Raw genomic sequence first — 27,274 nt, forward strand, 5'->3', positions numbered from 1 at the left:
CAGGGGACGGATCCTGCTGCCAGTGATTTTGCCTTCATTGTGCCACCTTCTCCTGTTCTCAGGGAAGGTCTAGATCAGTTGACTTTTTCTCTACAGTCCAACAGGTCAGTCTGGGCCACACACGGGCACAGGGCACCCATCACTTCTGACAACGCAGACTTAAAAATGAGTCACAGTGTAGGCAAAAGTACTATCAGGCTCCCATATGAGTCAGTATTTTCACGAAAAATTGGTCCAAGAAGCTCTGCGCTTCTCCATTTGCCACCATTTTCCCCTAGTAAGAGCATTGCCACACATCCGCAGCTTCAGATGACAAACAGACCAGTTTTAATGTATACCCAGTATGTGATCAGCTAATGCAACTTAAAGGTGAGCAATTTAAGTTTTTACGTAGCCTGCTACATGTAACAAGACACAAGCTTTGAATTCCAAAAGGCCATTTGTAAATCGGTAACAAAATCTCAAGTTCAGACAGAGCAACAGACCTTTGCAAGTCCTCTCACAAACTGTGACTGCATGCTTTGTAGCTTTACAGAAAATTTAAAAATTCACTTTTAAGTTCAGGGATTTTTATTCTCCATTCATCTCATTTTGTGTATTTCGGTTAAATTCCACACAGAAGGGAACATACTATTTAAGTCTGCTTAAATCAAGTCAAATCAGAGGTGAATAAAAAATTTGAGACGTTCATTTTAACTACACATTTGAAGTCATCTTCTGTCTTTTTTTCTTAATTCCAGTTGCTCTGTATTCTTCTCTTTGCTTCAAATACTCTGCTTTGCATTCTTCATAGAATAATGGATCAGAATAGCTACAAGACAAATACATAACACTGTTTTTCATCTTGGCATATGGAACAGATATTGCATGAATAACACTCGTAACTGATCTTTCCTTTCACACCCAAAGAAAATTTGCTCGTCTTCAATAATAAAGATTTTTTTAATAAAGTACATAAGCACTAAAGTTATCTCTATAAACTATAAATACCGAGTTGCTCTGCATTCTCTCGTATACTGCTCTCTCTTGAGGCAGAGTCCTTTTCAAGCCTCTACAGTGAAGCCATGAAGAAGAATGGCAGAAAAAGGAAAAGACGTTTGGTACTTCAGCTAGATCATCTGTTATTACTTGCAGTTAGCTTCCTCAGTGTGGGAATCTGCTGGATTATGCTTATTTATGCAGGTTTTATGCACCCAAGCAATTACTGGGTACAGGTTCAAGTCTATGTCTCAAACAGTAGGTCTAATTAAAAAATTAAATCAATTTTTCTCATAATTTTGGTTTTTTTCATAGTATTTCGGTTGAGTGGTGGTGTTTTCTCTTTTTTTAAAAAGGCAAAGGTACAGACAAATGAAACCGAGTAACTCCAGCAAGTTCTTGCTGTGGTTAGGCCTGACCTCTTGCCTAGCTGCATATGTTTTTTCATCAGTTCCCAAATACTTGAGAATAACTGTCACTAGTTCAAAGGCATTTAATCTTAGTTTCTGGTTTAACAGGGCAGGACACTCATTCTACCCAAAACCGAACCAGCCTCCTTCTTCCCCCAGGTCAACCTCAAAAAATCCTCAACCCTGGGAAATTCAAGAATCTAACCCTTCAGCCTGATGGCACTGGGGATAAATCAGAACTTCCAAAAGAGACGTTTCGATCCACCATGGCATCAAGTTGACATCTCTAACAATTTCCTGCTGCTGTTCACAACAGCAGGACGCTTTCAGAACAAAGAGTAAATCTTAACAGTTCAAGAAGCAAAATCAAAATAAACGTACCCTGTCTCACTAACACAGTATGAAGGTACTTGCACTGCTCCCCCCTATCCCCACATCCGTAATTCAGCATAGTGAATACGGGACAACATGTCTTCTGGGCTGAACATCTAGATCCATCACCGTTTAAATCAAGAGGAGAGTTTATAGTCACAGGACAACTTCATTAATGAAATAAAATCTTGTCACATTTTTTAATAAAGTGAAGTTACAATTCTCAGAAAATACATCCAAGTCACTAACCTTACATAACTCTTTTGACAAGAAGTTAAGGTTTCTACTCATCTTTAGATTTTTATAGGCCATGCAACAAAACAACAAAAACTGGAAGGGACTTACTAGCCAACCAGACAGTCTTTCAGGGCTGTGTTTTCCTGCCGACACTTCACCACCATGAGAAAACCCGTTTCTTGACAGCATTTAGTAAATGCTGGGGGAAAAAAAAGAGGAAAAAAAAAAAAAACACAACTCACAAACTAAATCTGAAGTTAGAAAAATGACAATTAGTACAAAAATCCTCCTATGTGTATACCGTTCCATAAAAAAACCCTCGCAGACCAGATCAGATTTATTATTAGTACAACCATAGTTGGCCTAGGGTCTCCTACTGTTTGTAAGGTCTTTGTCACTTGTTTAGCAACAAGATTTTAATTGGATTCCTCCCCTCATCATGCAACACGTTCACACACATACTGCCGTTGCTAATGCCAACGAATTTCTGAAGTTACTCTTGCAGCAAATCCATGAGTCTTGTGTCTGCTTTTCAAACAGACTACTCGGGGCTATCACAGCAAAACAAAAGGAAGCATGAAAAGTTAGGTAAGCCACGGTTGTTAGCACTTCCTCTGCAATGAAAGCTTTTGAAATTACTGAAGTACAATTGTTTCTACAAATTAAGAGGGCAGTAATGTTGACAGAAACTACTGTCTCAAGGAAATGCCACTGGCAGTCACCTCCTGTGAAGGTTTCCTTGGGACAGGAGCTAAGAAACTGCGAGGTCATGGTTCTTTCCTGGCATTTCCAAAACTCTTCCTTGGGAGTGCAAGGAGAAAGCCAGCAGTTTACCAGCTGGGAGTGCCAGGTTGTGCTCCACAGCACTACAGTGCTCCAAGGACCGCTATCTTCTCTGTGCCAGGTAGCGGCCTGTAGCTGTTCTTCAATACAGAGTTTCTCTGAAGTCCAAATGGCTATTAAAGAGCATTGCCCTCAAAAATATTGATGATCATCTACATTTCTGGGATCATGACCTCCAGCATTTAACAAGGGAGCATAAAAGGGGAAAGAGTCAATGATCTCTCTTCCCAATCTGTTTGCTCAATGAAATGAAAGTACCTGGTCAGTCTTAGGGATCTTGAGACTTTAAAAGTCACCAACTCACTGAAACAGAATGGCAAAGTCAGGGTTAAGGGTGTGTTTTTTATCTGGAAGTAACTAAAATTACGCCTCATTGTTTCCAGGACCCTGTACAGATGTTTCACTAAATAAAAACTCTAGATTAAAGACTTGGCTGTTACTCCCATCAGGAGATTTCAAACTGTTTCATTATAAGGGGTCTGAGTTAGTAATATCTGCATTTAACAGGTGAGAGAGAGCGAGCCAATTGCCCAAGATCAACCAGTAGCCAGGTCAAGAACAAAGTCGAATCTGCTGTGTCGCCTTCCAGAGTTCCATCCGTTTCTCCTCCTCTGAGCTTCTGGTAGTGATTTAATATCCAGCAAATTTAGGGCATATAGGAATCATTACATTCTTGCACACCTTTAGCAAAACTTACAGCTAATCCAGTAACATCACAACTAAACGATGCTATGTTATACAAAGGGTAAATCACATTATCTATACTCGGTGTATGTGAACACCGAGTATGTTTACACACATTGATTTGTGCGCACTGAGTATCACATATGTGTGTATATATATGCTCAATGCATTACTCTTATTCTGTTTTGTCCAAAAACTTGTACTTCATGTACCCACAGTAGCGTCTTCCTCTTTTTGTACACACAGCAACCAGGTATGTAATATTTACAGAAACAGCAATTTTGCTATCACTTCCATTCTTTAAGTTTACTGTACAGATATACCTTCTGAAGCCATGCTGGGCATCCAAAAGGCACCTCAAGCACCTGCAAGTACCTGACCATGTGAATATATGGGCACAACTGTTAAACACACCAACTGTAGCACAGTCCTGTACCTGTTGTATGTTTTCATGACATTTAGCTGAAGTTTCAGATCTCCCTACTAAGGAACTGTTGATCCTGTACAATGATGTAGCTTCCATTACATCAAAACTTAAATAAACAAGAAAACAGATTTATGCCTATAAAAGCAGCAAGTCTCTCCTTAGCTCCTAGCAGATGCCCACTGAAATGGGCATTAAGCAATCACAGGCCTCAGTGGAACAAAACCCACCTTCTAGTACCCTGGACACTTCTGGCAAGACTTAAAGGAGGAAGTGATCGAGCAGCTGCAAGCAACCCTTAGGTGAGGATAATCTGCTTGTCCATGGCTGTATTAATCAGACTTTTGATAAAGACATTTATTAAAAAAAACAGCGTTTGCTCAAAGTGTTGACAACAGTCTTAAGTGTCCTTACACTGCCAAACTTACATGTATCTTTGCAAAACTTTGCAAAGAATTGACATCTTATCTACTTTGAACATATTACTGATGAACACTTAAAACATACTTCAACAAAGCACCTAATGTTACACGCTGGTAACGTTACCATATGCCATCTGAAAATGCACCAGATTCAAGTATGCAAAAAATGGGTTTCAATTAACCAGTTCACTCCCAGTTAGGAAGACACTGTAACCTGTGCTCACAGGTATTTACTAACAACCATACTCAATTGCTACAATCCCATTTGGCATATGTGTTTCATTTTCAGACCTAAAATCACCCAAGTACACATGCACAGATCTGAGGGTACTTCTGGACAGCTAAAGTTTACGAAGCAGTGTAAGCTCAGAACAACACGACTATTAGGTTATCAAAATGTTTCTTTGGTTTTGAAATAAATCTGATGATTCTTCTGTTCTTGCCTGGACTGTTTACACGGAATGTCCCTACCTCAGCATCTCACAAAAAGCATACCTGTATCACATTTCTAAAACGGTCCTTTTGTTTTTACCAGGAAAAATATGAGAAGCCTTTGAAAGCTTATGGTTTGCCTTTTGACCAGTCTGATTTCTGCTCTCTACAGGCGCTTCCTTAAGTGCTGTGCTGTTTGGGTTTTTCCCTAGTAATCATTCCTTCTGGAAACTGTGAAGTAAAAAATCCACTGAAGGCAACAGGAGGTCCCTCTCACTTGTTAGCTCACCAGTCTTGATTGGTTCAAGGCGCGATGTCCCAGTGAACAAAACCTGACCTGCAGCTGCAAGCACTCCCTGGCTTCAGACAGCCCACTTGCGGTATGTGGCCAGGCAGTTGCTAATTCATTAAAACTGCTTCCAGCTTTCTAGCTTTAACGTTACTGGTGCTCAACAGCAGCCGGGGCAAAAGGAGCAGGGTAAAGCACGCTGGGCATCCTCACGTGAGCACACAAAACTTGATTCTCTCTCTCCTCTTACTTCCAGCACTTCAAAATCCCTTTGGCGGTCACGTAAGGAGTGAGACAGGTTTAGTTACAAACATTTACCAGAAACCTTACAGGAGTCTGGAGAGCCTTGTTTTATTTTTCATTGTGCTCTGTCACGCTCACAGCTCTGTCATGAAACAAAACATCTCAAAATTGTGCAGCACAGAAGAGTGTTAAAACTACTTGTTTAGAGAATAATCTCACAAATAGTACACAATAGTTCCAGATACGATCTCAAACCAAGAATTAATCTCCACTTCCATAATCTTAACAATCACCACTCGTTCCTCACTCAAGCGATATCTGTGCTGTAGACCAAAGCTTCAGAGTGCACAGCAAGATACCACAAAAGGAGCGGATACACAGGATCCGATTAAAGCCCATTGTAGTTTAACACTTCAGCAGGTATAAGCGGTAATCAGGAGGCTAGAGAACCTGGTCCCACACTCAAACCAACCTCCTTCCTGATGTACTGAACGTGATACAAAGAACAATTGTTCTTTCAGAGCAGGATTGACCTTTGAGAAATCTTGTGCATCTTCCAATCTTCACAACTTTAGCAAATAGCCTTCTGTGACTCTACAAGATACAGTGCAAGCAGCAAGCTACCAAAACAGAACCTTAGGCGGCAGCGAAACTAGATGTGAATTGGGGGCAGTCTGCAAATCCACTGCAGACTGTAACACAACAGAAAGAAACGTTACAAACAAACAATAAAAATTTTCCCCAGTATTTACAAATACAAGCTAAATAAAATGAAGGATGGAGGAGCCAAAACGCCTTGTTAGAAAGGAGGAAAAGCTTGCCCTCCATAAAATGAACACTGATGAGGCTTTGCCAGGACAGCTACATATGTCCATCACTGAATGCTCCATGCACAGATCCAGTACTGCGTCAACGAGCTGCAGGTGCCTACTAGTTACCACGGAAACTGGCCACGGACCCCTCTCTCACCTGCGGCAGTTACGGTTCTTGACATCATATCTGACATAGGTCAGCCCCACAGGCTGTGTCTGGAGGGACGCACACCCAGCAGAGAACTCTTCTCGAGGCTACAGCTCAGAAATAGTTCACTGAGCAGTTCATCACTGATTTGAGGCTAGATTCTGTCGTCTTCTCTCTCATGAACAAAGCTTTACACTTCTGTTTTAAGGGAAATCCCAAATGAATTTTGGGCACAGTTCTGAGAATTTTTAGTCTTCTTACTTTGTTGGCCATTACAGCCACCCAGAGAGATTTTAACTGCTAAAGCAAGCTTGCAATTTAGTACCTTCTCTAAATCAGCCATGTGTGTTAAGGCTGAATGGTATCTCTGCCAAGACGAAGGTCTGCTTTTAACTGAACAAAAGCTGAATTACTGTATTTGAATACAGAGCAATTCAGTTTTGCCAATTCTCACCTGCTAACTATGGCATGCTGGCACACAGAGGTGATCTGCCCATGATGCAAAGACCACTCAGCTCCTACAGTTTTCAGGGACAGTCACGGTGGCTTTGTGGGCCGGGTCAGCGATGAGCGAGCCCTTCCGTGGACTGACTCTTCAGCAGGGAGTATCTCAGGGAAGCTGCTCTGTTTGGTCCCAGGCACCTCCAGATCTCTAACTGCCCAGGATCTAAGAGCAGTATTGCACTGGGTCTCCCTGTATCAGCTTACCGACTTGAGAAAGCAAAACATGGAAGAACAAGGGGAAAACCAGCTGCTTTTGTAGGTCCCGGCACATGTAAGGTCACAGAACAACAGAAGAGCTTTTAAAAGCCTTCTAATTTTTTTCTAAAGCTATCCGGACATGCGTGTTTTTATTTTTTATAAAATCCTATTCCAAGTCTCTGTATAATTCTGTTCAGATACAGAATTATACAAATAATGTTGGAGGTTATCAAGAATTACTTTTGAATGTCTGACTACTTGTTAGTATATCCGATGGTTGATTAAGAACTGCTTCAAGTTACAAAGCACTCTTTTATTAAGGTTTCTTTGATAATTAGCTAGAAGATTAACTCAGTAAAGAACTTTATAAACAAAGATCCTTACGGTCCACCTAAGACTTTGCTGGAAAATAGTTGGTATTTAAGAAGAGCATTTGTCTTTATTATTTGTTAAGAGGTGTGTCGTCCCCGCCCCCCTTTCTAACTTGCTACAGGATAATATGGGAAGCAGGCAGAAACCAAAGTGCAACGGGGGTAACGGTTCAATTATCTCAGAATAAAGACTGGACAAATGATTTCCCTGTCTATCCAAGCAGAGAGGCATATGAAATAATTAGCACATGAAAGTATTGATTTTCAAATTTTAAAAAGATCAGATCCATTACCAGAGAATTAGTTATAACAAAGTTGGTAGAGTCCACCAACAGATGTCTGGGTGCATATACTTCAATTAAAAAAAAGAACTAAAAAGCCAGGGCACTGCCCATTTTCATCTTGGAACACATTTACAGTTTCAGGTAATATTTGCTCCTACATGATGAAAATAAAACTTGCAGGATTTTGACTCAAAGGGACAAACCAACATCTGGCATAACACAGAGCCACAGCTCTGCTGCATAAAGATACCGCTTTTCTTCCACACCAAGGTTAATTTTAACATTCTTAATCTCAGTGCAGACCTACAAACAGTGGACACAAAACCAAGGTGCCATATTTAAGATGCAAGTGTTCCACCCTCAAGCAGGGGTGGCTGGTCTCTTCAATGTGCTGCATTCAGCGTGAAATGGCAGAACTGGCAGCGTGAAATGGCAGAACTGGTGTGTGGGACTGCAAAAGTTTCAGCTACATATATGTAAAGGAAAGAATTTATGAAAAAAAAACCACAAACCCAACCTGTAACACCCTGCCCCAAGCATTAAAAATAAACAGAAAGTTTTTACTTTTTTGTGGTTTAATAAAAGGGAATAATCAGTAAGCAGATTACATTTGGGGGGGCGGGGGTAAAGTGTTGGGTGGTTTTTTTTACTTTAAATTTAAAAATACTAAATAATTATATCTTTCTGCAAACATGGAATTCTGTCCATGCGCAATGCAAGAGAAGAGCAAAAAGCATTTGGAAGTTATCTCCAGCTACCCAGCTGCATGGAAACTGCCTTGATATGACAATGCCAAGTGACCATCATCATTACTTTCAGCATATGAACTGTGTGTAGCATGAAGGCTATTTCTGGAAGTTCATTTTTTGCAGATTCAGATTATAACAGTACTTGGCACTTTTGTATCAACTCATACTGCAAAGCATTGTGCAATTCATATAAAACTGTAGTTTTATCCATCATAATTATGTATCTATTTTGCAGATGTTCTTGTACACAAAATAAATGAAATATTCCCCATTATCAAGATAAATTGATCCTCTCAGGTCTGGCTCTAGTTTATTTAAAGACTTTACAATTTTACTACTTAGGAGAAAGTCCTACAGAGGTGTTATCTCACCATTTATATTTTCTCAACACTTATGATACTGCTATCACACTCTTAAAATAAAAAAAAAAGCTTGTATCATGATCCAGACCAGGCTTATGTTTTATTCCTGGGTTAAGTTTTTTTCCTTTACACAAAAAAGGAAATAATTTTGTCCAATGCTTCGGTTGTTCCTGGAGATCTAGCACTGGGTGGAGAAAAGATGCCCAAGTAACAACGAGGATTTGGGGGGCAATGGTGGAAGGAGGAAGAAACAGTTCCCTTTAAAATGTGAACAAGGACAAGGTTTTAAATTCTGTTTGTAAAATGTGTACAAAAACATGAAATTGATATAAAACATTATCAGCAATGTTTTATGGTGAAGTTACTATGCTTTTACTTTTGTATTAAATTGTGATGTATCAGCTTGTTACTTTAAAGATTACTCAGTATGCACAGCACAGATTACTGGCACGTTTAATGAGACAGAGGAAGTAGTAGGATGAACATGAAAAGATTGTTTTAGATTGTAGAGTACAAGCTATTTGATATTTCCAACACAGTACAAAAGAAAGCTTCTCTGTAGATTGCTCATGGTTCAGTTAACATCACTGAATATCTAATACCTCCAACTCAATTAATTCTCACCTGATTAAGATCAGTCTGATATTCAAACTAAATCATCTCTCCAGTCAAGTAGAAATCAATATTTCTGATTTTACTTTTAAATTACAATAACAAATAAAATACATGCATCGTCAGTATGCCAGGAGTAGCTTTCCTATTCTAGTCTACTATGGCATGCATAATACAGCTGATTAAAGAATTATTCTAATTTGAGCAACAATATATATAAGACAGATTAATTTGAATAGAGGGAGACAGCATGAAATAATTAAATGCATCTTATATAGGGCAAAGAGAAAATTGACATAAAATAACCTTGACTCTTTCAAGTGAACCTCTGTTATCAGATCAAATACTTTGTCTCCACAAATATTCATTTGTTGTAACATAAAAATAATCATATACTTTCTGTTTTCCTGCCCATCACCACCTCCCAAAAAAGCTTCTCCCCATTTCAGCTTTTGTAGCTCCAGCATACTGCTGGGGGCATCTGTCCTGGGGCAGATGGTCAATACATAGTAACACACAACACAGGACTGGGGAGGAAGGACGATTCCAGGAATCCAAGAATTTTAGGGAACTACTATTCACTGTGTTAAAGATCTCTCCTCCTGACTAATGCTTTCCAGGGCACTCTCAGCACAAATAACCAGCTTTGCGTTAAAGCACGCAATACAAACTGGATCCTCCAGTAGACTACAGCATCTCTTGCACTCCTATATTAAATGCTGAAAAGTTACTTGTCCCATGATTGAGAGGTGAATATAGAGCAGGCATCTTCAGGAAGACAGACAGCACAACTGCGATCTGCAGAGGAAGAATACTTCCCCCAAAAAATAGAAAATGTTTCTCTAAGCACACTGCCTTGCAGTAAAGAATACATGTTACCAATACCCTAGAAATAAATCTGAAGACTTTGCTTTAGGGGACACTTACAGTTAGAGATGAGAAAATAACATACTGAATCAGACAAAGGGCCCATTTGCCCTGTATGCCTTCTGCCTCAGAAGCCAGGAACAGCTGCTTCAGGGAAAGGTGCCATGAAGTCGACGCTATGGAAAAACGAATTCTCAAGTGAAGTTTCTTCCTAACTCCTATCAACTGTAAGCTTGGCTTATACCTTGAAGCATAAAGTTCTCACACGCCTTTAAAACCCTTATGATCACCTGCACAGTGGGTCTAAAATGACAAGCCTCCAACAGAAGAGGAGGAAGAAAGTGGAAAAAAACCACCCCAATACCAAAAAGGCATAGGCTAGCCGGAATTCCTTCAACATCTGTCTGCCCCAGCTTGCTCAAGTCCTGCTGAAGTCCCAACTATTGCAACTGTGGTTATATGTCATACCATGGATGCCTTTTTCATTAGCAAGTTTTCAAAATCCTGCTGCAAAAATAAACTGGCTTCAAAGTATCCCTTGGCTGAACGCAGAATAAGCCAAAGCAGTAGGGAGGAAAGGTGCCTGCTGATCAAAGCTGTTTGGGAGTGGGGTTTTGTTGGGGGTGTGTTGGCTGGTGGTGTTTTTTTTACAGAACAATCCAGTTACTTGTTTGGTAATGCTATCTACCTTCCCTTAGAAGCAACAGTCTCAACAGTTTTCATCTTTTAAATGCACAGATATTACAAGTTTCTGGGTTTGATCTACTGCTCACACCTGGCAAGAGCGTATCTTTTCTGAAATTAAGGCTTAGACAGGGCTTTTCAAATGGAAACCAATGGCTTATTTAAACTTTCTGTTTCAAAAGTTATTAAAAATGATTGGTTTTTTGCTTGTGCTGTTTGTTGGGGTTTCTTAGAAACCACAGTACCACACCAGTTCTGAATACACATATAAGGCACGCAGGGATTCTCCAAAATCACTTAATTCAAAACAGAAGTCATTGCTCAGCTGCCGGTCTATTTTTTTTTTAATAGAAACATTAACAGGGTTTCTGTTGTTTTCAAACCCAACAACCATTAAAGACGGAATTTCTGGGGAAAAAGGGGGATACTAATAAACCACCATCAAGGGATGTCAAATAAATCCAAGAAAGCCATGAACAATGAAGACAGTCCCATTCCCATACGATACAGAGGCTCACGGTGGTGGATGCTCTCTCACTGGACTCACTATACGTGCTCTGCAGTCTAAAATTTACTCCCAGTTAGACTGAGCATTGTGGCTGTTTGTCAGAGGTATACCCAGAAACCCAAAGCAACAACAAGGAAGTACTTCTGTCTGTCCCAATTAACCCACACTTGTCCACAGCAGATTGTTGGACATTTTCTTCCGAATTTCATAATGAGCATTAGGAGACAGTGAATGAAACTGAAAAGCAGCAAGTCAAAGAAAGAAATTAGTTTAAAAAAAAAAAAAAAAGACTGAGGAACACAGCCAAACACAGTAATTCAAGCAAACCCAATCAGTACAACTAACAAAAAATAGACAAAACTGTTAACAAAAATACACCAGATTAATTAGAGTTTAAAACTGGAGTTCTGAAGAAAGTACACATGCGATCTTACAGTACTTTCAGCAGTTCTTAGTTCTGCTGCTTGGACAAGGACAGGTCAGCTCTCCTCATTCCACATTTCTGTATCAGCCCTGCACACGTGAAATCTGACCAAAATTATTTGGGGGGGCTAAGGGGTGGAAAGATTAAAGTTAATTGTCAGTTTGATAAGAATTCTGAATGCACACATGATACGTGACTATGGAAAGTGTTTTCCTAAGTTATCACAGAGCCTGAAAAGATGAATTTTTAAAAATGTACAGCTTAAAATGTCAGACAGTATTTTCCTGACTATCGCTGAATGCTGATGAAATGCTGTGGTAAACATAATTTGTTAGTAATATGCGCTTAGTCACTAGAATTTCAAAAGAACTTGGATTTCAACAGTAAACGGAGCTCTGACACATGCAGAGAAGTATCTACTTGTTAGCTTTAGTGTAGTAGGCACAAGCCTGACCTGATCTAATCTCCCATCTTGGATTTCCAGATTTGTCAGCATTTTGTGTATGCATGTGTATACACATATATCTATACGTGTATGTATTCTGCCTCAAAACCACAGAAATATAGTGCACCGCCACACGCATTAAGTAAGCTCCAGCTCTTTAAGAGCCAGGAGCCAAGTCCTCCTCCCTCTGACTAAGCAAGACACCCAGAGCACAGCAGTACAAAGAAGAGGGTTATGTCCTCAGAAAATGGAAGAAATAGCAAATCATGTATCAGGCTTTACAGTGCCTGTACTTGCTCAGGCAAGGCAGGTTTAAGTGCTCAAAGATGATAATGTGCTGGACTACTGAGGCAGATTTGTCAAGAAAAGCATACCTTCTTTTCTTCCCATTGAAATTATGAAGAAAAAAAAAAAGAATCCTTTTATGCAAAGTAAGTATGTTGTTGTGAAACAGTTTACTTGGGTAAATCACGATTTGCCCACTAAAGATACTCGCTTTACGAATGTTCTTGTCAAGTACAAGCATTGTCTTCCATGTAAGGTTTCAGGTGAAGCACACCCAACGAGCACAGCCACCTAGCTGAACTGCACTGTTTTTAAACAACTGCTTCCTTTAAGACTGACTTGATCTAATTCTCCTCTTACCCTGCAGTAAGTATCCCTGACATCAAGCGTTACCATACCAGGCACTGGAAGAGGCAGAACTGGAACAAATGCAAGTTCCCCCATGGCTACTGTCTGTCACCGCCTGCTTTTCTATAAACAAGCGCATCCAACTTGAGCTGCGCAGAGTAGCCTCGCTGCTGCTTATCCTCCCACCTCCTCCGGGAGCTGCTGAGCCACTCAGGGACAGCTGAGAAGTTAGCATAACAGATGATTAAAAGAAACAACATCCCCCTCCCTCTGTCCCATAGTGACTGACTCCTTAGCTGAACTCCAAGTTAAAAAAAACCCAAAAAACCCAAAAAACCCCAACAAACCAAACCCCTATTTACAGAAGACAGATTCACCCAGAGGCAGAAAGAGCAGTGATGTCCTTCTACCGCACGGTGGAGGTAGAGTAGGTCATTTATGTAACTCCTGAAGAGGCGATTACACAGCTCCGCCGCCGTAACACCAGCTCTAATTTACAGCATGCTCTTTCAGGGATATTTTTTCCCCCCTCAGTTCAATTTAGCGTATTTCTAAAAGTATGATTTTAACTCAAAGTCCCAATACCAAACTTTTTGTGTGTGTGTGGGTGTTTGCTTTTTTATTATTATTAGCTCTCCCTCCTCTGAATTAAACAAAGTATCTTCTAAGCAAAAGTGAAACGGATTTCAAGGCTGAAGAGAGTGGGAGTGGGATGGGGCATACAGCATAGGGTCAAAACTTCAGGCCGCCTGGGCACGCCAACAAGGATACAATATTAAAGATTAATACACTTGTGCTCTTTTTAAAAGAGGAAGTGACTTTCCCTTATAGATCAAAATTAATCCCCGATCATCAATCACTCCAGCATCTCCAAAACAGACTACCATGTACTTACCTTAGTTTCCAGTGTATATTTAGTCTCTTTTTTTAAAAAAATTACTAGCCTTTAGCATATACCAGTGTAGAGGCACAGGAAGAATTCCTCCCAAATGAGGTACTACTCAAGCATTTCTAAGGATGACAGAACCAGAAGTGCTATTTTCCAGCAAAAAAAACTGTGCTGCATCTATATCCTGAACAGTATACTGAAGAGTAACTTGACCCTTTGCAATGGTGGCCAGAGTGTGACAAAGTATGTATAATCACTTTTTCAAAAGAAAGTACGTCATTGACTATGTAGGCAGTCAGTATTTCAGACTTCCCTATTCATTTCATGATTCTGAATAGATGAATTTTAACAATGTGACAAGAAAGCACACTACTAAAGCTTAGCAAGATCTGGCCATTTGGTAGTAACCGTGTAATGCTTATCTTCCATCTTCTGTAAATGGTTTTAAATAAATGACTGTGATAACCAGGTACCTAAAAAGGACTGAACGCCAGATATAGCCAATAATCCAGCCACCATACTCTTCCTGTATCTTTGAAGCTGTTACACAAAAGAACGACAAAACAGTAAAACTCAGTATTTTGTTCAGTTTCTGGAAAACTCCATGAGCTGTGAGCACTGCACACTGCCCTGCAGGAATAGGATGGTTATGATGCTCCCCTTGACCAGGAATTGCCCCATGCCACACACCCTCCCTGAACTGGCAATACACATTTTCTTCAAACTTTTCAGAGACGTTAAACTGAACAGATGAGGCCAAGGCTATTGAGAACCAGGCAAGACTGGCAACTTTTTACAACCCTACAGAGCAGTTACGTTCTGAACCAAAAGCTTGCATTAAAGGTAGCTCATGTGCTTCTACTCACGGAAGGAAACTGATCATAGAAGGGAGGAAAAAAAATCCTAAAAACAACCAACCCACCATCCCCTCTAACCTACCATGTCTTTTGGTCCAGTGCACAGCTTCCAAGAATCATTTATTTGCCCAGGCAGATCGGGCATGGACATCAAGCATCAGAGAACAGGAGAAGGCAGAACTGATGACATAAAGCTCTACTGAAAAAGTCACTGGTTTTGACAAGAAAGCACCAGGCTGAAGCTGTGATGTCATGCCTAAGAATACAGCAGATACAACCAAGCAGATGTTTCTGTGATGTTATTGGCTATCGGAACCTAACAGTACACCTGGCGCCATAGCATTACACATGTATAAGGCACTGTAATAACAGACCTGATTCTACAGAGAAATGAAGAGATGAGGTCATTTCTCCATAGCAAAAATTATAATGTTGAAGACAGTAAAATGGAGTATTTGTAGACAGAGGATTTACAAATAAGCCTTTGATAAATCCACAAAAAAAGCAACAGCCACTGTTTGTCAGCTATGGAAGTCCCTCAAAACTATTCTTCAGTGCAAAGTTTAATAAGCAAATGGCATAAAAATCTGTATAGCACCATAGACCAACGCATCTGCTATAAAACTATTGGCAAAGGAGACATTAAAAATATGGAGGAGGACAAATACATATGTAGCTTTAATTTAGAAGCCATTTTAGTCACACTTCTTCCCGTGGCATGAGGATACTTCCTATGAAATATCATACGCTACCCAAACAAGAACTACTCAGCTTTCTAAACAAGTCCACAAAGTTTGTTTCTAACAAGTTCAGTCACACAGGCTCAAGCTGCTGTAAGGCAAGATGTGACACAAGAACTGGTGGCAGCCGAGGACACTAAGAACTCAAAGCAGCACTCGGTGGCTAGGACACAAGCAGAAACCGTTAGAGGGTCTTAATGCTGCCATGACCATGGCCTTCTCAGCAGCACCATTCATCCCCATGTAACCTTCTGTCTTCCATGTCTACTTAGAGCTGAAAGCTCCTTGGGGTATATCCTGACTTCTATGTCAGGATCTTTACTGGTTGGGACCTCTCAGTACTATGACTGGATTACCGAGTACCTTCTCCACTGGTACTCTGAAATTAGAAGAACAGAACGTGGCTAAAAATCTTTCTTCCATTTGCTGGGTTCTGAACTAAATGAGCTGTACTCACTGAATGCAGATGTACACATGCCTCCACCACCACAGATTTGTCAGTAAGTTTTTCCAAAGATTTCTCCCAGCTTTATTCTGAAAGGAAAAAAAAAAAAAACCTGCCCAAAAGCTAGCATATGCTGTATTAATGTAAAACCCCTAGAGGGCAACTAAGCTTCAATTTCAACCTGCATAAATATTCAGCTCCTTAACTAGTTTACAGATTATGTAAACTATTTCCTTCAACCTTGGGTTTTTTCCCCTCATTTAAAAGAAATGAATCCTTTTCATTCTCAAATCACATTACTGCTGCCTATTTAGTGTAAGTTAATCACCAGGGCACAACCAGAGACTGAGTTCTCAACCCAACAAAGCTCAAATGTGTGCAAAAGAGAACAATAAAGAAAACACATGCAAGGGCTTCATTTAAAGACAGAAAACAAGCATATGAAAGTCTGGAATTACTTTCTTTGCATTAAAGACCTTTAACAATACATCTTGTTTATTATTCAGCTTAGTATTAATTTATTGCATGGCATCTGTTTTCCTGTCCAGCAGGCTGGTTGCAAGTCTCAGATTTATGAATTTAAGTTTATACTGTTGGGATTATTTGCCTTTTTTTCCCCTATGTACTATGATTTCAGCCTTATATATCATAAATATTTGGGGACAAAAAAAAAGATGAACGGGAAATCAAATGTCAAATTAGTTATGGAAAACAGTTTCATTTATTCTTCAGTCTCCAGCTAGAGTCTGGGTCTGCTGCTAGTGATGAAAGAAAAAAAGGGAAGTAACTGGGGCCATAAAAGTAAAAAACCTTCATTCAGTTCCAAGTGTTCTTCCCAAATTTTAAAACTGCTAACTCCAGTGTTTAGCTGGGCCTTGTTTATAATGAAGTAGCAGGCATCAACTGCCCTTCCCCTACTTCCCACCGTATCTTGGCGGGAGCTGAAAGGCACTTACTATCCTGCCAGTCCACATCTGCACAGAACCTGCAGACACACTGATGTTTAATGTTAGAGGACACACTAACAAATCAATGGGACTCACAAGCATTGTGGAAGCAACCTGAGATAGGGACGAAAAAAACAGCTTAAAGGAATCCTTTAGCAAATGCCCACGAAGCCCAACGGTTTCTACATGGCTTTTGCAGGAGATCAAATACCCTAACAGAAATTCATATTTTTATGCATACCAATTGCTTTATGCATACCAATGCAGTGCCACATATGCACTGACCATGATAGTTCTCCTTCATGTATGGTCTTATCCTCATTTACATGTGTGAACAGAGACTAAAAATGACTACCAGTGGAATTCACTTTACGTAATTTTAGACACCTAAAATTTAACTTGTCTCACCTAAAGCTGATTCTGGAAGTAGTACTCTGCTGACCCTTCTTGTTGCCTTGACACAAAACAGAGAGACAGAGCGAGCCAGCAAGCACAAGTTACTTCCAGAATGCTGTCAGGTCCCACTCAAGAGATTTAAACAGGACGACTGGTTTAGACTAGACATAACTTTCACATGACTAGAACAGGGATGAATGTCTCCCATCCTACATGACTTAACAAGAAATCATAAAGGAGGAGTTCAAGGAGCCAACATAAGTCTCCAAGCTTAGTGCTCCACTCACAAGCATCTCCTCTCCGAATACTGCAGAACACTATGAAGTCACTGCTGCCCCACTGGAGCTCTGAAAGACTGCATAAGGGAGAAGAGGAGGGCTAGACACTGTTTCTTATTCAGATTCATCCCCTCTGCCTGCCTGAAATATAACAAGCTTTAAGTGATCATTCTGACTTTTGCCACAAGTTCAGCCAAGGCTTAGAAGGCTTGAGCACTGGAGAACTGTTAATACAAAACCTGTCAAAGTAAAAAGTTATTGTGCAGTCAGTTAGGGTTAGGACCACAAAACACTCGTTGCTACCGTATCTCTTTATATGGGTGCCCATAGCACACGGTAGAACCTAAACTTTAGCATATCAACTTTGTAATCAAGCTTTAACATCGACTGTATTACATTAGAAACTAGGGAATTCCACCTGCTTCACATAAAGCAATTGTACTCACTGTTGCAATTTACCCTTCATGTGAAATATACCTAGGCGGACCTGAAATAAAGGTAATTTAGAGTTTGTATTACCATAAGTACTTTTAAGACACTTAAAGAGGTGACTTTTTTCTCCTCCTTATTAGAGTGGCTGAATTAGCTTTCAGGCAAGTCAAGCAACTCAAACACTAGGGCAACGGTGATATTAATGCCAGGTCTGGAACAACAAGCACTGCACCGAGACCACTGCTTATGCCTCAGAGTGAAAATACTTCTGTGAACTATGAGCCCTGGGTAAGACCATAAGATCAGAATTCAGCTGCACTAATAGAATTGCCAGTGAAATGTTGCACTGATTTCCTAAGTTCAGCTCGTCATCGTTTAGAAGAGAACTTCATTCTGCAGTCACAGCAACCCAGCAGTCTTCCACAGAGACTGTAACATATTTTTGCATTTAAAACTCCAACACGGAATCTTACCTTTCATTAACAATAGCAGTAATGAGACACTAATTAAATTCAGGTACATAAATGCATATTTGAATATGTAAGCAGTTATCTAGAAGATAACTGAATTAGCATATTTTACTTAGGGAAAAAAATTAATCACATGCCATATTTTCCTGAACTACTATTTAAATGGCAAGAGCAGAAGAGAAAAACCTGAGACCAGAAATATTCATCTGAATTACTAGCCTGTTGGGAGAATGCAGCTAAAGCAAGAGTTGCCAACTCTGTCAAATACCTTCCCTCTATAGAAGCGCAAAAATTATTTTTTGGCGTGGTGTTTTACTAAGTATTCTCTGCCCAACAATGAATGTTTCTCAAAAGTTTATGCACAGTCAGTAACTAGTATTTACACAAATCTGATGGCAGAGTGAGGAAGACAGATTCCCTGAGCAATATTCTGTTTTAACACAGCTGAAATTTCATAGTTACTCAACAGATGAAGCATATTAAAATGAACTTACACAACAGCCTTGCTGAAGCAAGAGGATTCCTTTCCACACCATTCTCACTCCCCACAAAGGACTTAAAATTTTTTCAAGCTGTTTTAAATGTACAAAGTTAAAAAATTCCATCATATATACATGTATATGCTTTTTATTTTCCAAGTAGCTGAATCATGAATAGTTTTCCAAAGTATAAGATGAGGACATCTCTGTTAGAAAGAGAAAGCTGAAGAACAATTAGTACTATTACTCAGTAGTAATGAAGCATCATTAGATGTACATAACACAAAATATTTTAAACATAGCACACTGGATATAAAAGTGGATATTCCTGTGGTGAAGACACCACAGGAACTCTGAGCACTGTTAGTACCCTGTTAAAGATTAGTTAGCTACTTACTAATTAATTAGTAATTAAATATTTGGTTATATAAGCCCAAACAGTATACATTCTTTTATATTCTTCTTTTCCATACTATATGGAAAGCAATGGTAAGTTTCTGTTCTTTAACTAGACAGATGTTGAAGCCTACATTAAGGTACTAATGCAAAACAGTGCCTTAAAATAATGTAAGAATGTAAACACCATGGCCTGGCAGAATTCTGAACTTCCTGACAGGCAGAAGGAATACGCCCATCTGAATCCCTGACAGTCCACGTGCTTGCCCTGCTGCACTGCGTCTCACTCAGCATGCCATGCTTCTTCAACTGTGTTGACTTTTGCTATCAAATATCTCCCTCTGATCTGCAATCTGGAAACAGAAGGGACATTTCCTGCACACCCAAACTTTCTGCAAGCTGCACTGTTGGGGTAGGAAATGGGATGGCACACAAGACAGGTACCATCTTCCCCAGGTTACTATTCTACAGCCATACACAGGATGGTATCACAGACAAATTAATGCTTATGCGAAACCCGTAACACACGGGTTTTCTATAGTTAGGAGCTCAATTTCTTCAGCAATGCTTAGACTGTACGTTTGTTATGTTTCTTAAACATAAGGCACACTGTAAGTTGGAAAGTTTATATACATTAAGAAGGAGCATTAAAAAAACACTCAGAAAACACAAAACAAACAAGAGGAGGAATCAGGACAGATGAGGGATGACAAACCTGGATTTACACCAAAAAAATAAATAGTACTTTTCATCACTGGCCTTATGAATTATTTTGACTGGGCTGTCAAGATTCGCTGTAGAAAATTACCACCACAAAGGCAGAAAATAAAGTAATGGGCAATAAAGTGCAGTATTTGAAGTTGCAGACCACGGTCACTCTTCTTTACTAGATACCATTTTCTTCAACCAGAAAGCACTAGTTTTCCCTGTTTTACTTCATGACATTATGATTTTGGGCATTTTTGTTTTAAATTCTCCACGGTCCTGAAAACAACCCTGGAATCTCGGGGTCCAATACCTTCCCTAAGCCATCTCAGGAACTCAGCAGAAGAAACAGTTTTCCAGGGTGGTTACTGAACAAGCCTTTTATTTTCCCTTTTCTTTTTCCTCTTCTTGCCTTTTCTAGGTAAAAGTTTGTCCTATTTCTTCCATTAAAAGTGCTGATTTTATACAGACCATTACCAGGAATCTGAGAACATAAATGGCTTAATATAAAAAGAAAAGTTAGTGTAGGCATTTAATAAAGCCCCAAAACGTAGAAAAAAAAAAATCATTCTTTGAACAGTAAAAAAAACCTAGGCATTGGAACAGCCTTTCTATAGAACCTGCAACATCGATCAGGTTATAGGACAAACACAGGCACACTAGATATGGCCACGAGAGAAAATGATGGCCTAAGAAAAGTCCTTTCCAGCCCTGCATGCCTCTTACACTTCATAAATGTGCCCTCCAATGAGGAGGGAATTGTCTAGAGCACTCAGGTTGGATAGTCTCTTTATACAACTGAAGCTAATGCTATTAAAGCACAGTTAGACCAGCCTAGATCACATCAAGAAGTCCTGCTTTCAACCCTCTCCTATGTGCTTCCACGCTAAACATTTCCTATACAGTAAACAATAGCATTCGGAAGTTCTTTTTGCCAACATAAGCTGTGAATTCATAAAGTGATTTTTAAAAGGTCTGACAGTCTACACCCACAGATGTGAGATTACACCTCAAGCCACATCTTTGCAGTGCTTTTCACCAACTTCATGAGCATCCCGTTACAGTAAAGTATACAGGATGTTTCTGTCACCAAGAAACAAAGCAAGACCTGTACCAAGGCTGGTGTGCAAGTGTAATGATTAATTTACACACATAAGCAGACTTATGATTTAGTGTTTCAAAAAGGACTATTTAAATATCCTCAAAATATGTTCTTGATCTGGAGGGCTTGGAGGGCATATTTAGTTTATATTGAAAAGGGGGAGAAAGAAGACTAGATACTTTCTGGAGAAATTCTGCATCACATACAGGAAGAAAGAAGGCTATAAAGTGCAAGACAACATATGTGACAAAATTCATACAAGGAAATCCTGAATTTGACTATTAGAAGTGAAAAAAAGGGCATTTCAGACTTAAAGAAAACTTTCTTTAAACTCATTTTAGGAAAAAGGTAAGAAGGCAGATCCCTTAATACCATAATTGAAGTCCAAAATTCCCTACTATTTCAACTCCTTCCCAATACAGTGGCTATCAAGATAAGAATCTGTTCATCCAAGGGAAATTTTCATGCATTGCTCTTTTACACTATCTTCTTCGAAATTCCTAGTGTAGGTCCTTTCCTACTCATTATCCCATCAGAATTATTACCTTCCATCCCTTACAGGATTCCTTTCAAATCCTTTACTAGTATCCCCCTCAAATCTAGAATACAGCAGCTAAATTGTTTTTCTTGTTTCCTGATCATAAATGTAAAGCCTCATCCATACCTCCAAAGCTCTGTACAGCTCTAGCATTCCTTGTCCATCTCCCTTCACATCTTCTGACCAGCTCTGCAGCTCTTGATTACTCATCCAAAATAATTCTCGCCTTCTGTCACATGCTTACACGTCATGTAAAAGTATCTATCCTGATCTTAGACAGCACGCATTCCAGGCGCTCTTTTCTGCAAGAATGTTAAAAATAAAATTCAGAGGGATGACAACAGAGCACACGTGTTTTACGGCCTTTCACTACTGCAGCCTTTACTCATTCCTCAGGCATCAAACCTTTAAGTGAAACATTCTTCAGAGCACCTATCTCCCTACTCTATGCAGCACCACAGAGACAACTATTGGAAAACAACATAGTAACAAAACTAAATTACGGGGTGGGAAAGAGGGGGATTATTTTCTGTGGCAGTTACTAAAAGGACCTGAACAATAATGCACAAGAATGTGGTTTTACTCAGCAACAGACAAAACTGTTTCAACTTTTTTTTTTTTTTTTACGTTCTCATCAGTCCATGTTGCTACCACAGGATCCACCAATTTCTATAAAGAATAAGTGCTGGAGGGACAACTCACTCTATTTAGCCTAAGCAACCTTTAGAACTACTGTTCCACATGGAAAGAGAAGTTTAAAATTATTTCATCCCAAAACAGGATGAAAATTTGAGATTTCACTAAACACACTGATGTTTCCAGAACACCAAAAAGCATGAAGAATATTTAAACCACCACATCTTGTTGAAAGTGTGTTTATTTGCCAAAATGTATTTCAGCTTTAACTCGCATTCCCCTACTGCCTGATAAAGCCTGTAATTCCTGCCCTTTTTTTTTTTGACTGGCTCTGCTGACTCATAATATTCTACACAAAGATATATACACAGGAAATAAAGGAGATCAAAACTACAACTTTCATAATGCACTGTGTCGTAAAATCAAAATATATTAGATCAAACTGCAACTACTATTCTGACTCCCATTTTGCTCAACTGGAATTAATGAAATTAATTTCAATTTTTGTGATTCATATGAGCAATTTTCTTTGGCAAATACACTTGCCCACTTCATGTGCTTTCTAAAGAATGATGGACAGAAGTTTTCCCCTACTACCTTACCATCAATATCATACATTCTTTACAAGGTCAATACTGCTTGTAGGCTATCTGAAAGCTCACTATTTATTGTATTTCTGAATACACAATAGCTACTTTTTGACCAAGTTAAGTTCTGTTTTCCACTGCTGATCCAAATGGTATCTCCACAAAACATTCTGACTTCAACAGTTGAAAAATAACCTATTTTCTGTGTGAAAGTAACCCCAGGGTAATATTCATAATTCATACACAATATAAATATTCATACACATGCAACGGGAATACAGCATGACCTCCTAGAAGTATTAGAATTATTTACACAAAGTGCTAACTGTGTTACTGTTGAATGTAGTATCTAAGAGGGGTTTATAATCCAGAACTGCAAAGCAACTTACATACTTAATACATCATTAAGGATATGCAGTTAAACTAACAGTTACCATAAGTCACACATGATGCCATTAATAATGCATTGCTATGTGCAACTATACCACAGTAATACTGTAACAACACATGGCATCTGTAGGTTACCACCATCATCAACGAATGTATACAAAAAAACCCCTATGGAATCCCAAGTATGCCCTCACTTGCTAGTAGTACGAATGACACAGAAGAAACAAAACCTGTCAACTGGGAAGGAAAACTATGAGAATCAGCAAATATTGTATGTAACAACTAGGAAAAGATACAAACCTGGTATTAGTAATAGGCCGCAACAGTAACTACCCTAGCCTCCTCTTTTTGTTGGGAGAACAACTTGACCAGGTGTCCCCTGCCCACTGCCTGCTTCCCTATGGATACTCACCTCACAATCAGAAAAAGTGGTTCTCTAAAAACTGGTCTAAATACCACAAAATACCCCAAGTTCAGTAGCTACAGGCAAGCCTGAATTTCTCTATTTTCACAGCTTTCATCAAACCAACCCTACCAGGACTGTAACTCATGGAACCAGCTACTCAACCCAACAGTACAGAGTTTACCAGTGGAGAACTGGAAATAATTAAGAGCATATAAAAGGCAACCTTAGCCTCAAAGAGCTAAACACCAGATATAACCCAATCAGATTCAATTCTTCCCAAGTCACAGGATCTATGTTAACATAACCTTGCTGAAAGCAACAAGCTTGAAGAAAGGATGTCAAAGAGACTTTTCACACTTTTCTCATCACTGGTCAAGGAATTTCCAGGTACAGAAGTCACATGAAGAGAGAAGCAATGATCCAGATTTGATGGGAAGTTTGTCAGGGAGCAGTGATATGACTAAACAACTGATGATCTTGGATCTTTATTTCAAGTCCCGCACTTCAAACGATCCAAGAGAAGATACAAAAGGACAAAAGCAATTGCTTTTCTCCTTTCTTTATATACAATTAAAGTACTTCCATTCTGCAGACACAGTCTGAAAGAACAGTTTTCCCCCTGAAACTGGATCACCAAGTTAACACCACAATGTAATACCTGTGTCTCACCATAAAAGCTGGGAAAGAAGCAATCCCATTGTTCCATCCCCAGCAGCTAGCTTGGTCAGTGCTCCTGTCATGGATATTACTACCATGTACTACAGTAACCCAAAACCATGCAGACATTCTCTACTTAAACCAGCATTTGTTAACATCATGTAATTAACCTACGCTATGTTAATACATTTATACTGGACAGGGTAAACAATTTGAAATTCAGGATCTTAACTGGAAACCAATAAAACCTCTAAGTTGAGAAAACCAAACTGAAAGACTAGACAACACACAGGTAACCTCTTGAGGTTGTCATCTACGAGCTCTGAACTACCAATATCACTTTAATATGTATACACAAAAATCTCTACCAGGTAAGATAATCAAAATTAAGACAGTGCTTGTAGGATATGGCAACCTAGCTGAAATTGATATTCATTAGAGTACTCTTTGCATGAATAGGAGCATTTGGACTCTGTGGTCTTTATCAGAGCCCCAGCTGGTAATGGTTGAAGGTTAATGCCTTACCCCATTCTGTTCAATTTTCTGTCCTAATTAGTCCTCCAAATCTATAGCTGTGAGCACCAAGTGTCTGTGCTCAAAAGAAACTAATTAATGCTAGCAAATTAGATCAAGTCCAAAGATCCAACAGCCAAACTCTTAAATGCTCCTTGTTAATAGGAAGTGTAGCTGTCAATAACTGCTGTTGGTGGCTATAATGAGGCCTCTTTCTTTCATTGAAAGTGATTTCATTTCTCTTTGTCCCTGTAAAAGCTGTTCCATTCCCTAATAAATAAAAAAAAACCCACACAACTAAGTTGCAGTGGTAAAGCTAGCAGTCTGACCCATTTCTTGTCATCAGCTGGGTTGAAATGACATAGAGAGGGGAAGAAAAAAAAAAATCAAATAGGGCAAGTTCCCTCCGCAAACATTTTCTTCAAAGTCCTAACACCAGCTAGAATGCTTAAATTTCCATCGCCAAGCCACGCAATATGCTCTCATATTTCTTTTCTATAAAATCCCCTGAAATAGCTTAGGGTAGTTAATGCTCTAAGTATCATTAAAAAAAAAAAAAAAAAAAGAAAAAGGAAAAAAAAAGACCATGAGATCTAGCATTTCATCTCTTCAAACTGTAATTTACATATAGCTGTTTCCTCTGCCCAGTTTGTTGAGGCAAAGCTCAATATACCATAATCCCTCTAGAGATTGTACTAATTCACATAGTTAAATGTGATGAGAGTAAATGTTCACTGGAAATACATAAAGCTGAATAATTTTTTTCAAAATAAAAGCTATTGTGTGCAAACAAGAACGTCATATAAAAACTCAGCAACTTACCCTTGAGAAACTCTAGCAAGGGAAAAACACATAGTAATTTACTACCAATACTAAACATAGCTGTACACTATCAAAACACCTAAAATAATTTAAGTAACTAACAACTGCACAGCATATTCAACAGTAATCTCAATAGCTTCGTATAGGGTCACAGGGTCACACACAATATGACTATAATGTACTTTAATAGTCAGACAATAAATACAGCAACAGAGGACAACATTTTTCTCCACTCCTCCACCTGCATTTTTGTCACTGGATTGAAACTGTTCTCAGATTATAACAACCTTCCTTTCACGAAAATGAAGTTGAAGGCAATAAGGCAGCATTCTATTTTATTATTCCTCCCATGTAACCTCTCAGGCTTTCCATCAAACTCTGAACAATATGCATGCAAGCACATGTAAGCAATTTCTGGCCACAGCAAGTGAACTAGAAAAAAGTTACCAGGAGTTGTCATGTAAATTACTGATTTTTATCAGCTATTTCACAGTTTTGCTTTGGTCAATTAGAGGATTCCTGTATTCCCAAATACTCCTAAAATACGTGAATAAAATAAAAAAAAAATTGTAAGGACTATTATTTTACATTGAGGCAAAGCAGATGAGCAAAGTTCAGCTACAGATGGTGATTTGGGGTCTAATTTGCTTCAAGAAAGTAAGATTCATCAAAATTTTCAAATGTGACCATCATGTAACTTCCCACTACTATCAGTTTTAGCATCTTTTTAGTGTAAACCTCAGAACCATGACTGTAGGTACCAACAGGTTAATCCTCCCGCAGCATTCAGCAAGGGCTTGCATCAATTAACAGAACTTGGTCTGCAATACAAAGGAAAGTGAGCAATACTCCTGAGGAACATCAAGCTGCAATTTGCTATGTATTTTGCATATTTCATTATCTGCATTTCTGAGAATATATATATAACAAGACTTCTTTTTGAAAAAGTAATATGTAAAGATGTGCATTTAAATGTGCAGCATCACATGTAGTTCAATCAGGAATTTCTTTGGTTTTATGGGCCTTGATGTGTCAGGTGTAAGGGTCATGGTCTAGAGCAGGTGGCCCCTACGGGGACAGAGATAATGTCAGTGACAGGGCTGTTGAGTAACTGCACATTATCAAAACTCTGGTTGACACTGGTCATGCTCAACTGTAGAGAAGCCTGCAGTAGTGTTGCATCCCATCATTTTCACTAAGTATCAACATTAGCCCTGAGGAGGAGATGGCTAATGGGGAAACTGGAGAATGGGAGGAGGGTGGCTGCTTGGAAATGTCCTTTTCCAGCCACACTTTCCAAACCATTTTTTAAAGCCTTGCGAAGTAGCAAGAGCTTTTTCAGCAATGTGAACCCAGCTGCCTTAACTACACAGTTCCTACAGACAACAGAACCAACCTAACAGTTTTCTCCAGAGAAGGTCCTCAACTCTGCACAGACAGAAACATCCCCCTTTTGTCTCCCTCTCATAAAAAGAAGAAAGAGAACAAAAACAAAAAAAACCCCAAAAACTAAAAAAACCACACAAAACTCACAACCAAGACAGAAAAGAATATCTCCCACAACAAGCTTCAAAAAAGAAATGGCCACATGCTTATTTACAGAGTCACAGGCAGGATCAGGTCTTCACTCATCCAAATTGTTTCCCTTACTTCA

At 39.2% G+C, this 27,274-nt stretch overlaps 1 protein-coding gene across 1 annotated transcript in view; it reads right to left on the minus strand.

Annotated features, from left to right (window-relative positions):
- Nucleotides 1-547: 547 nt before the first annotated feature.
- The window catches only part of CMC1 (C-X9-C motif containing 1), a 44,224-nt gene continuing 17,497 nt past the window's right edge, over nt 548-27,274 (minus strand). Inside the window, exons 3-4 of the mRNA XM_037387135.1 lie at nt 2,106-2,196; nt 548-811 (exon numbers count right to left, since the gene is read on the minus strand). Coding sequence (XP_037243032.1) covers nt 697-811; nt 2,106-2,196 — 206 coding nt within the window. The 3' untranslated portion in view covers nt 548-696. The remainder of the gene's footprint in view (nt 812-2,105; nt 2,197-27,274) is intronic.

Source organism: Falco rusticolus, chromosome 4 (assembly GCF_015220075.1).
Source record: "Falco rusticolus isolate bFalRus1 chromosome 4, bFalRus1.pri, whole genome shotgun sequence".
Taxonomy (NCBI): domain Eukaryota; kingdom Metazoa; phylum Chordata; class Aves; order Falconiformes; family Falconidae; genus Falco; species Falco rusticolus.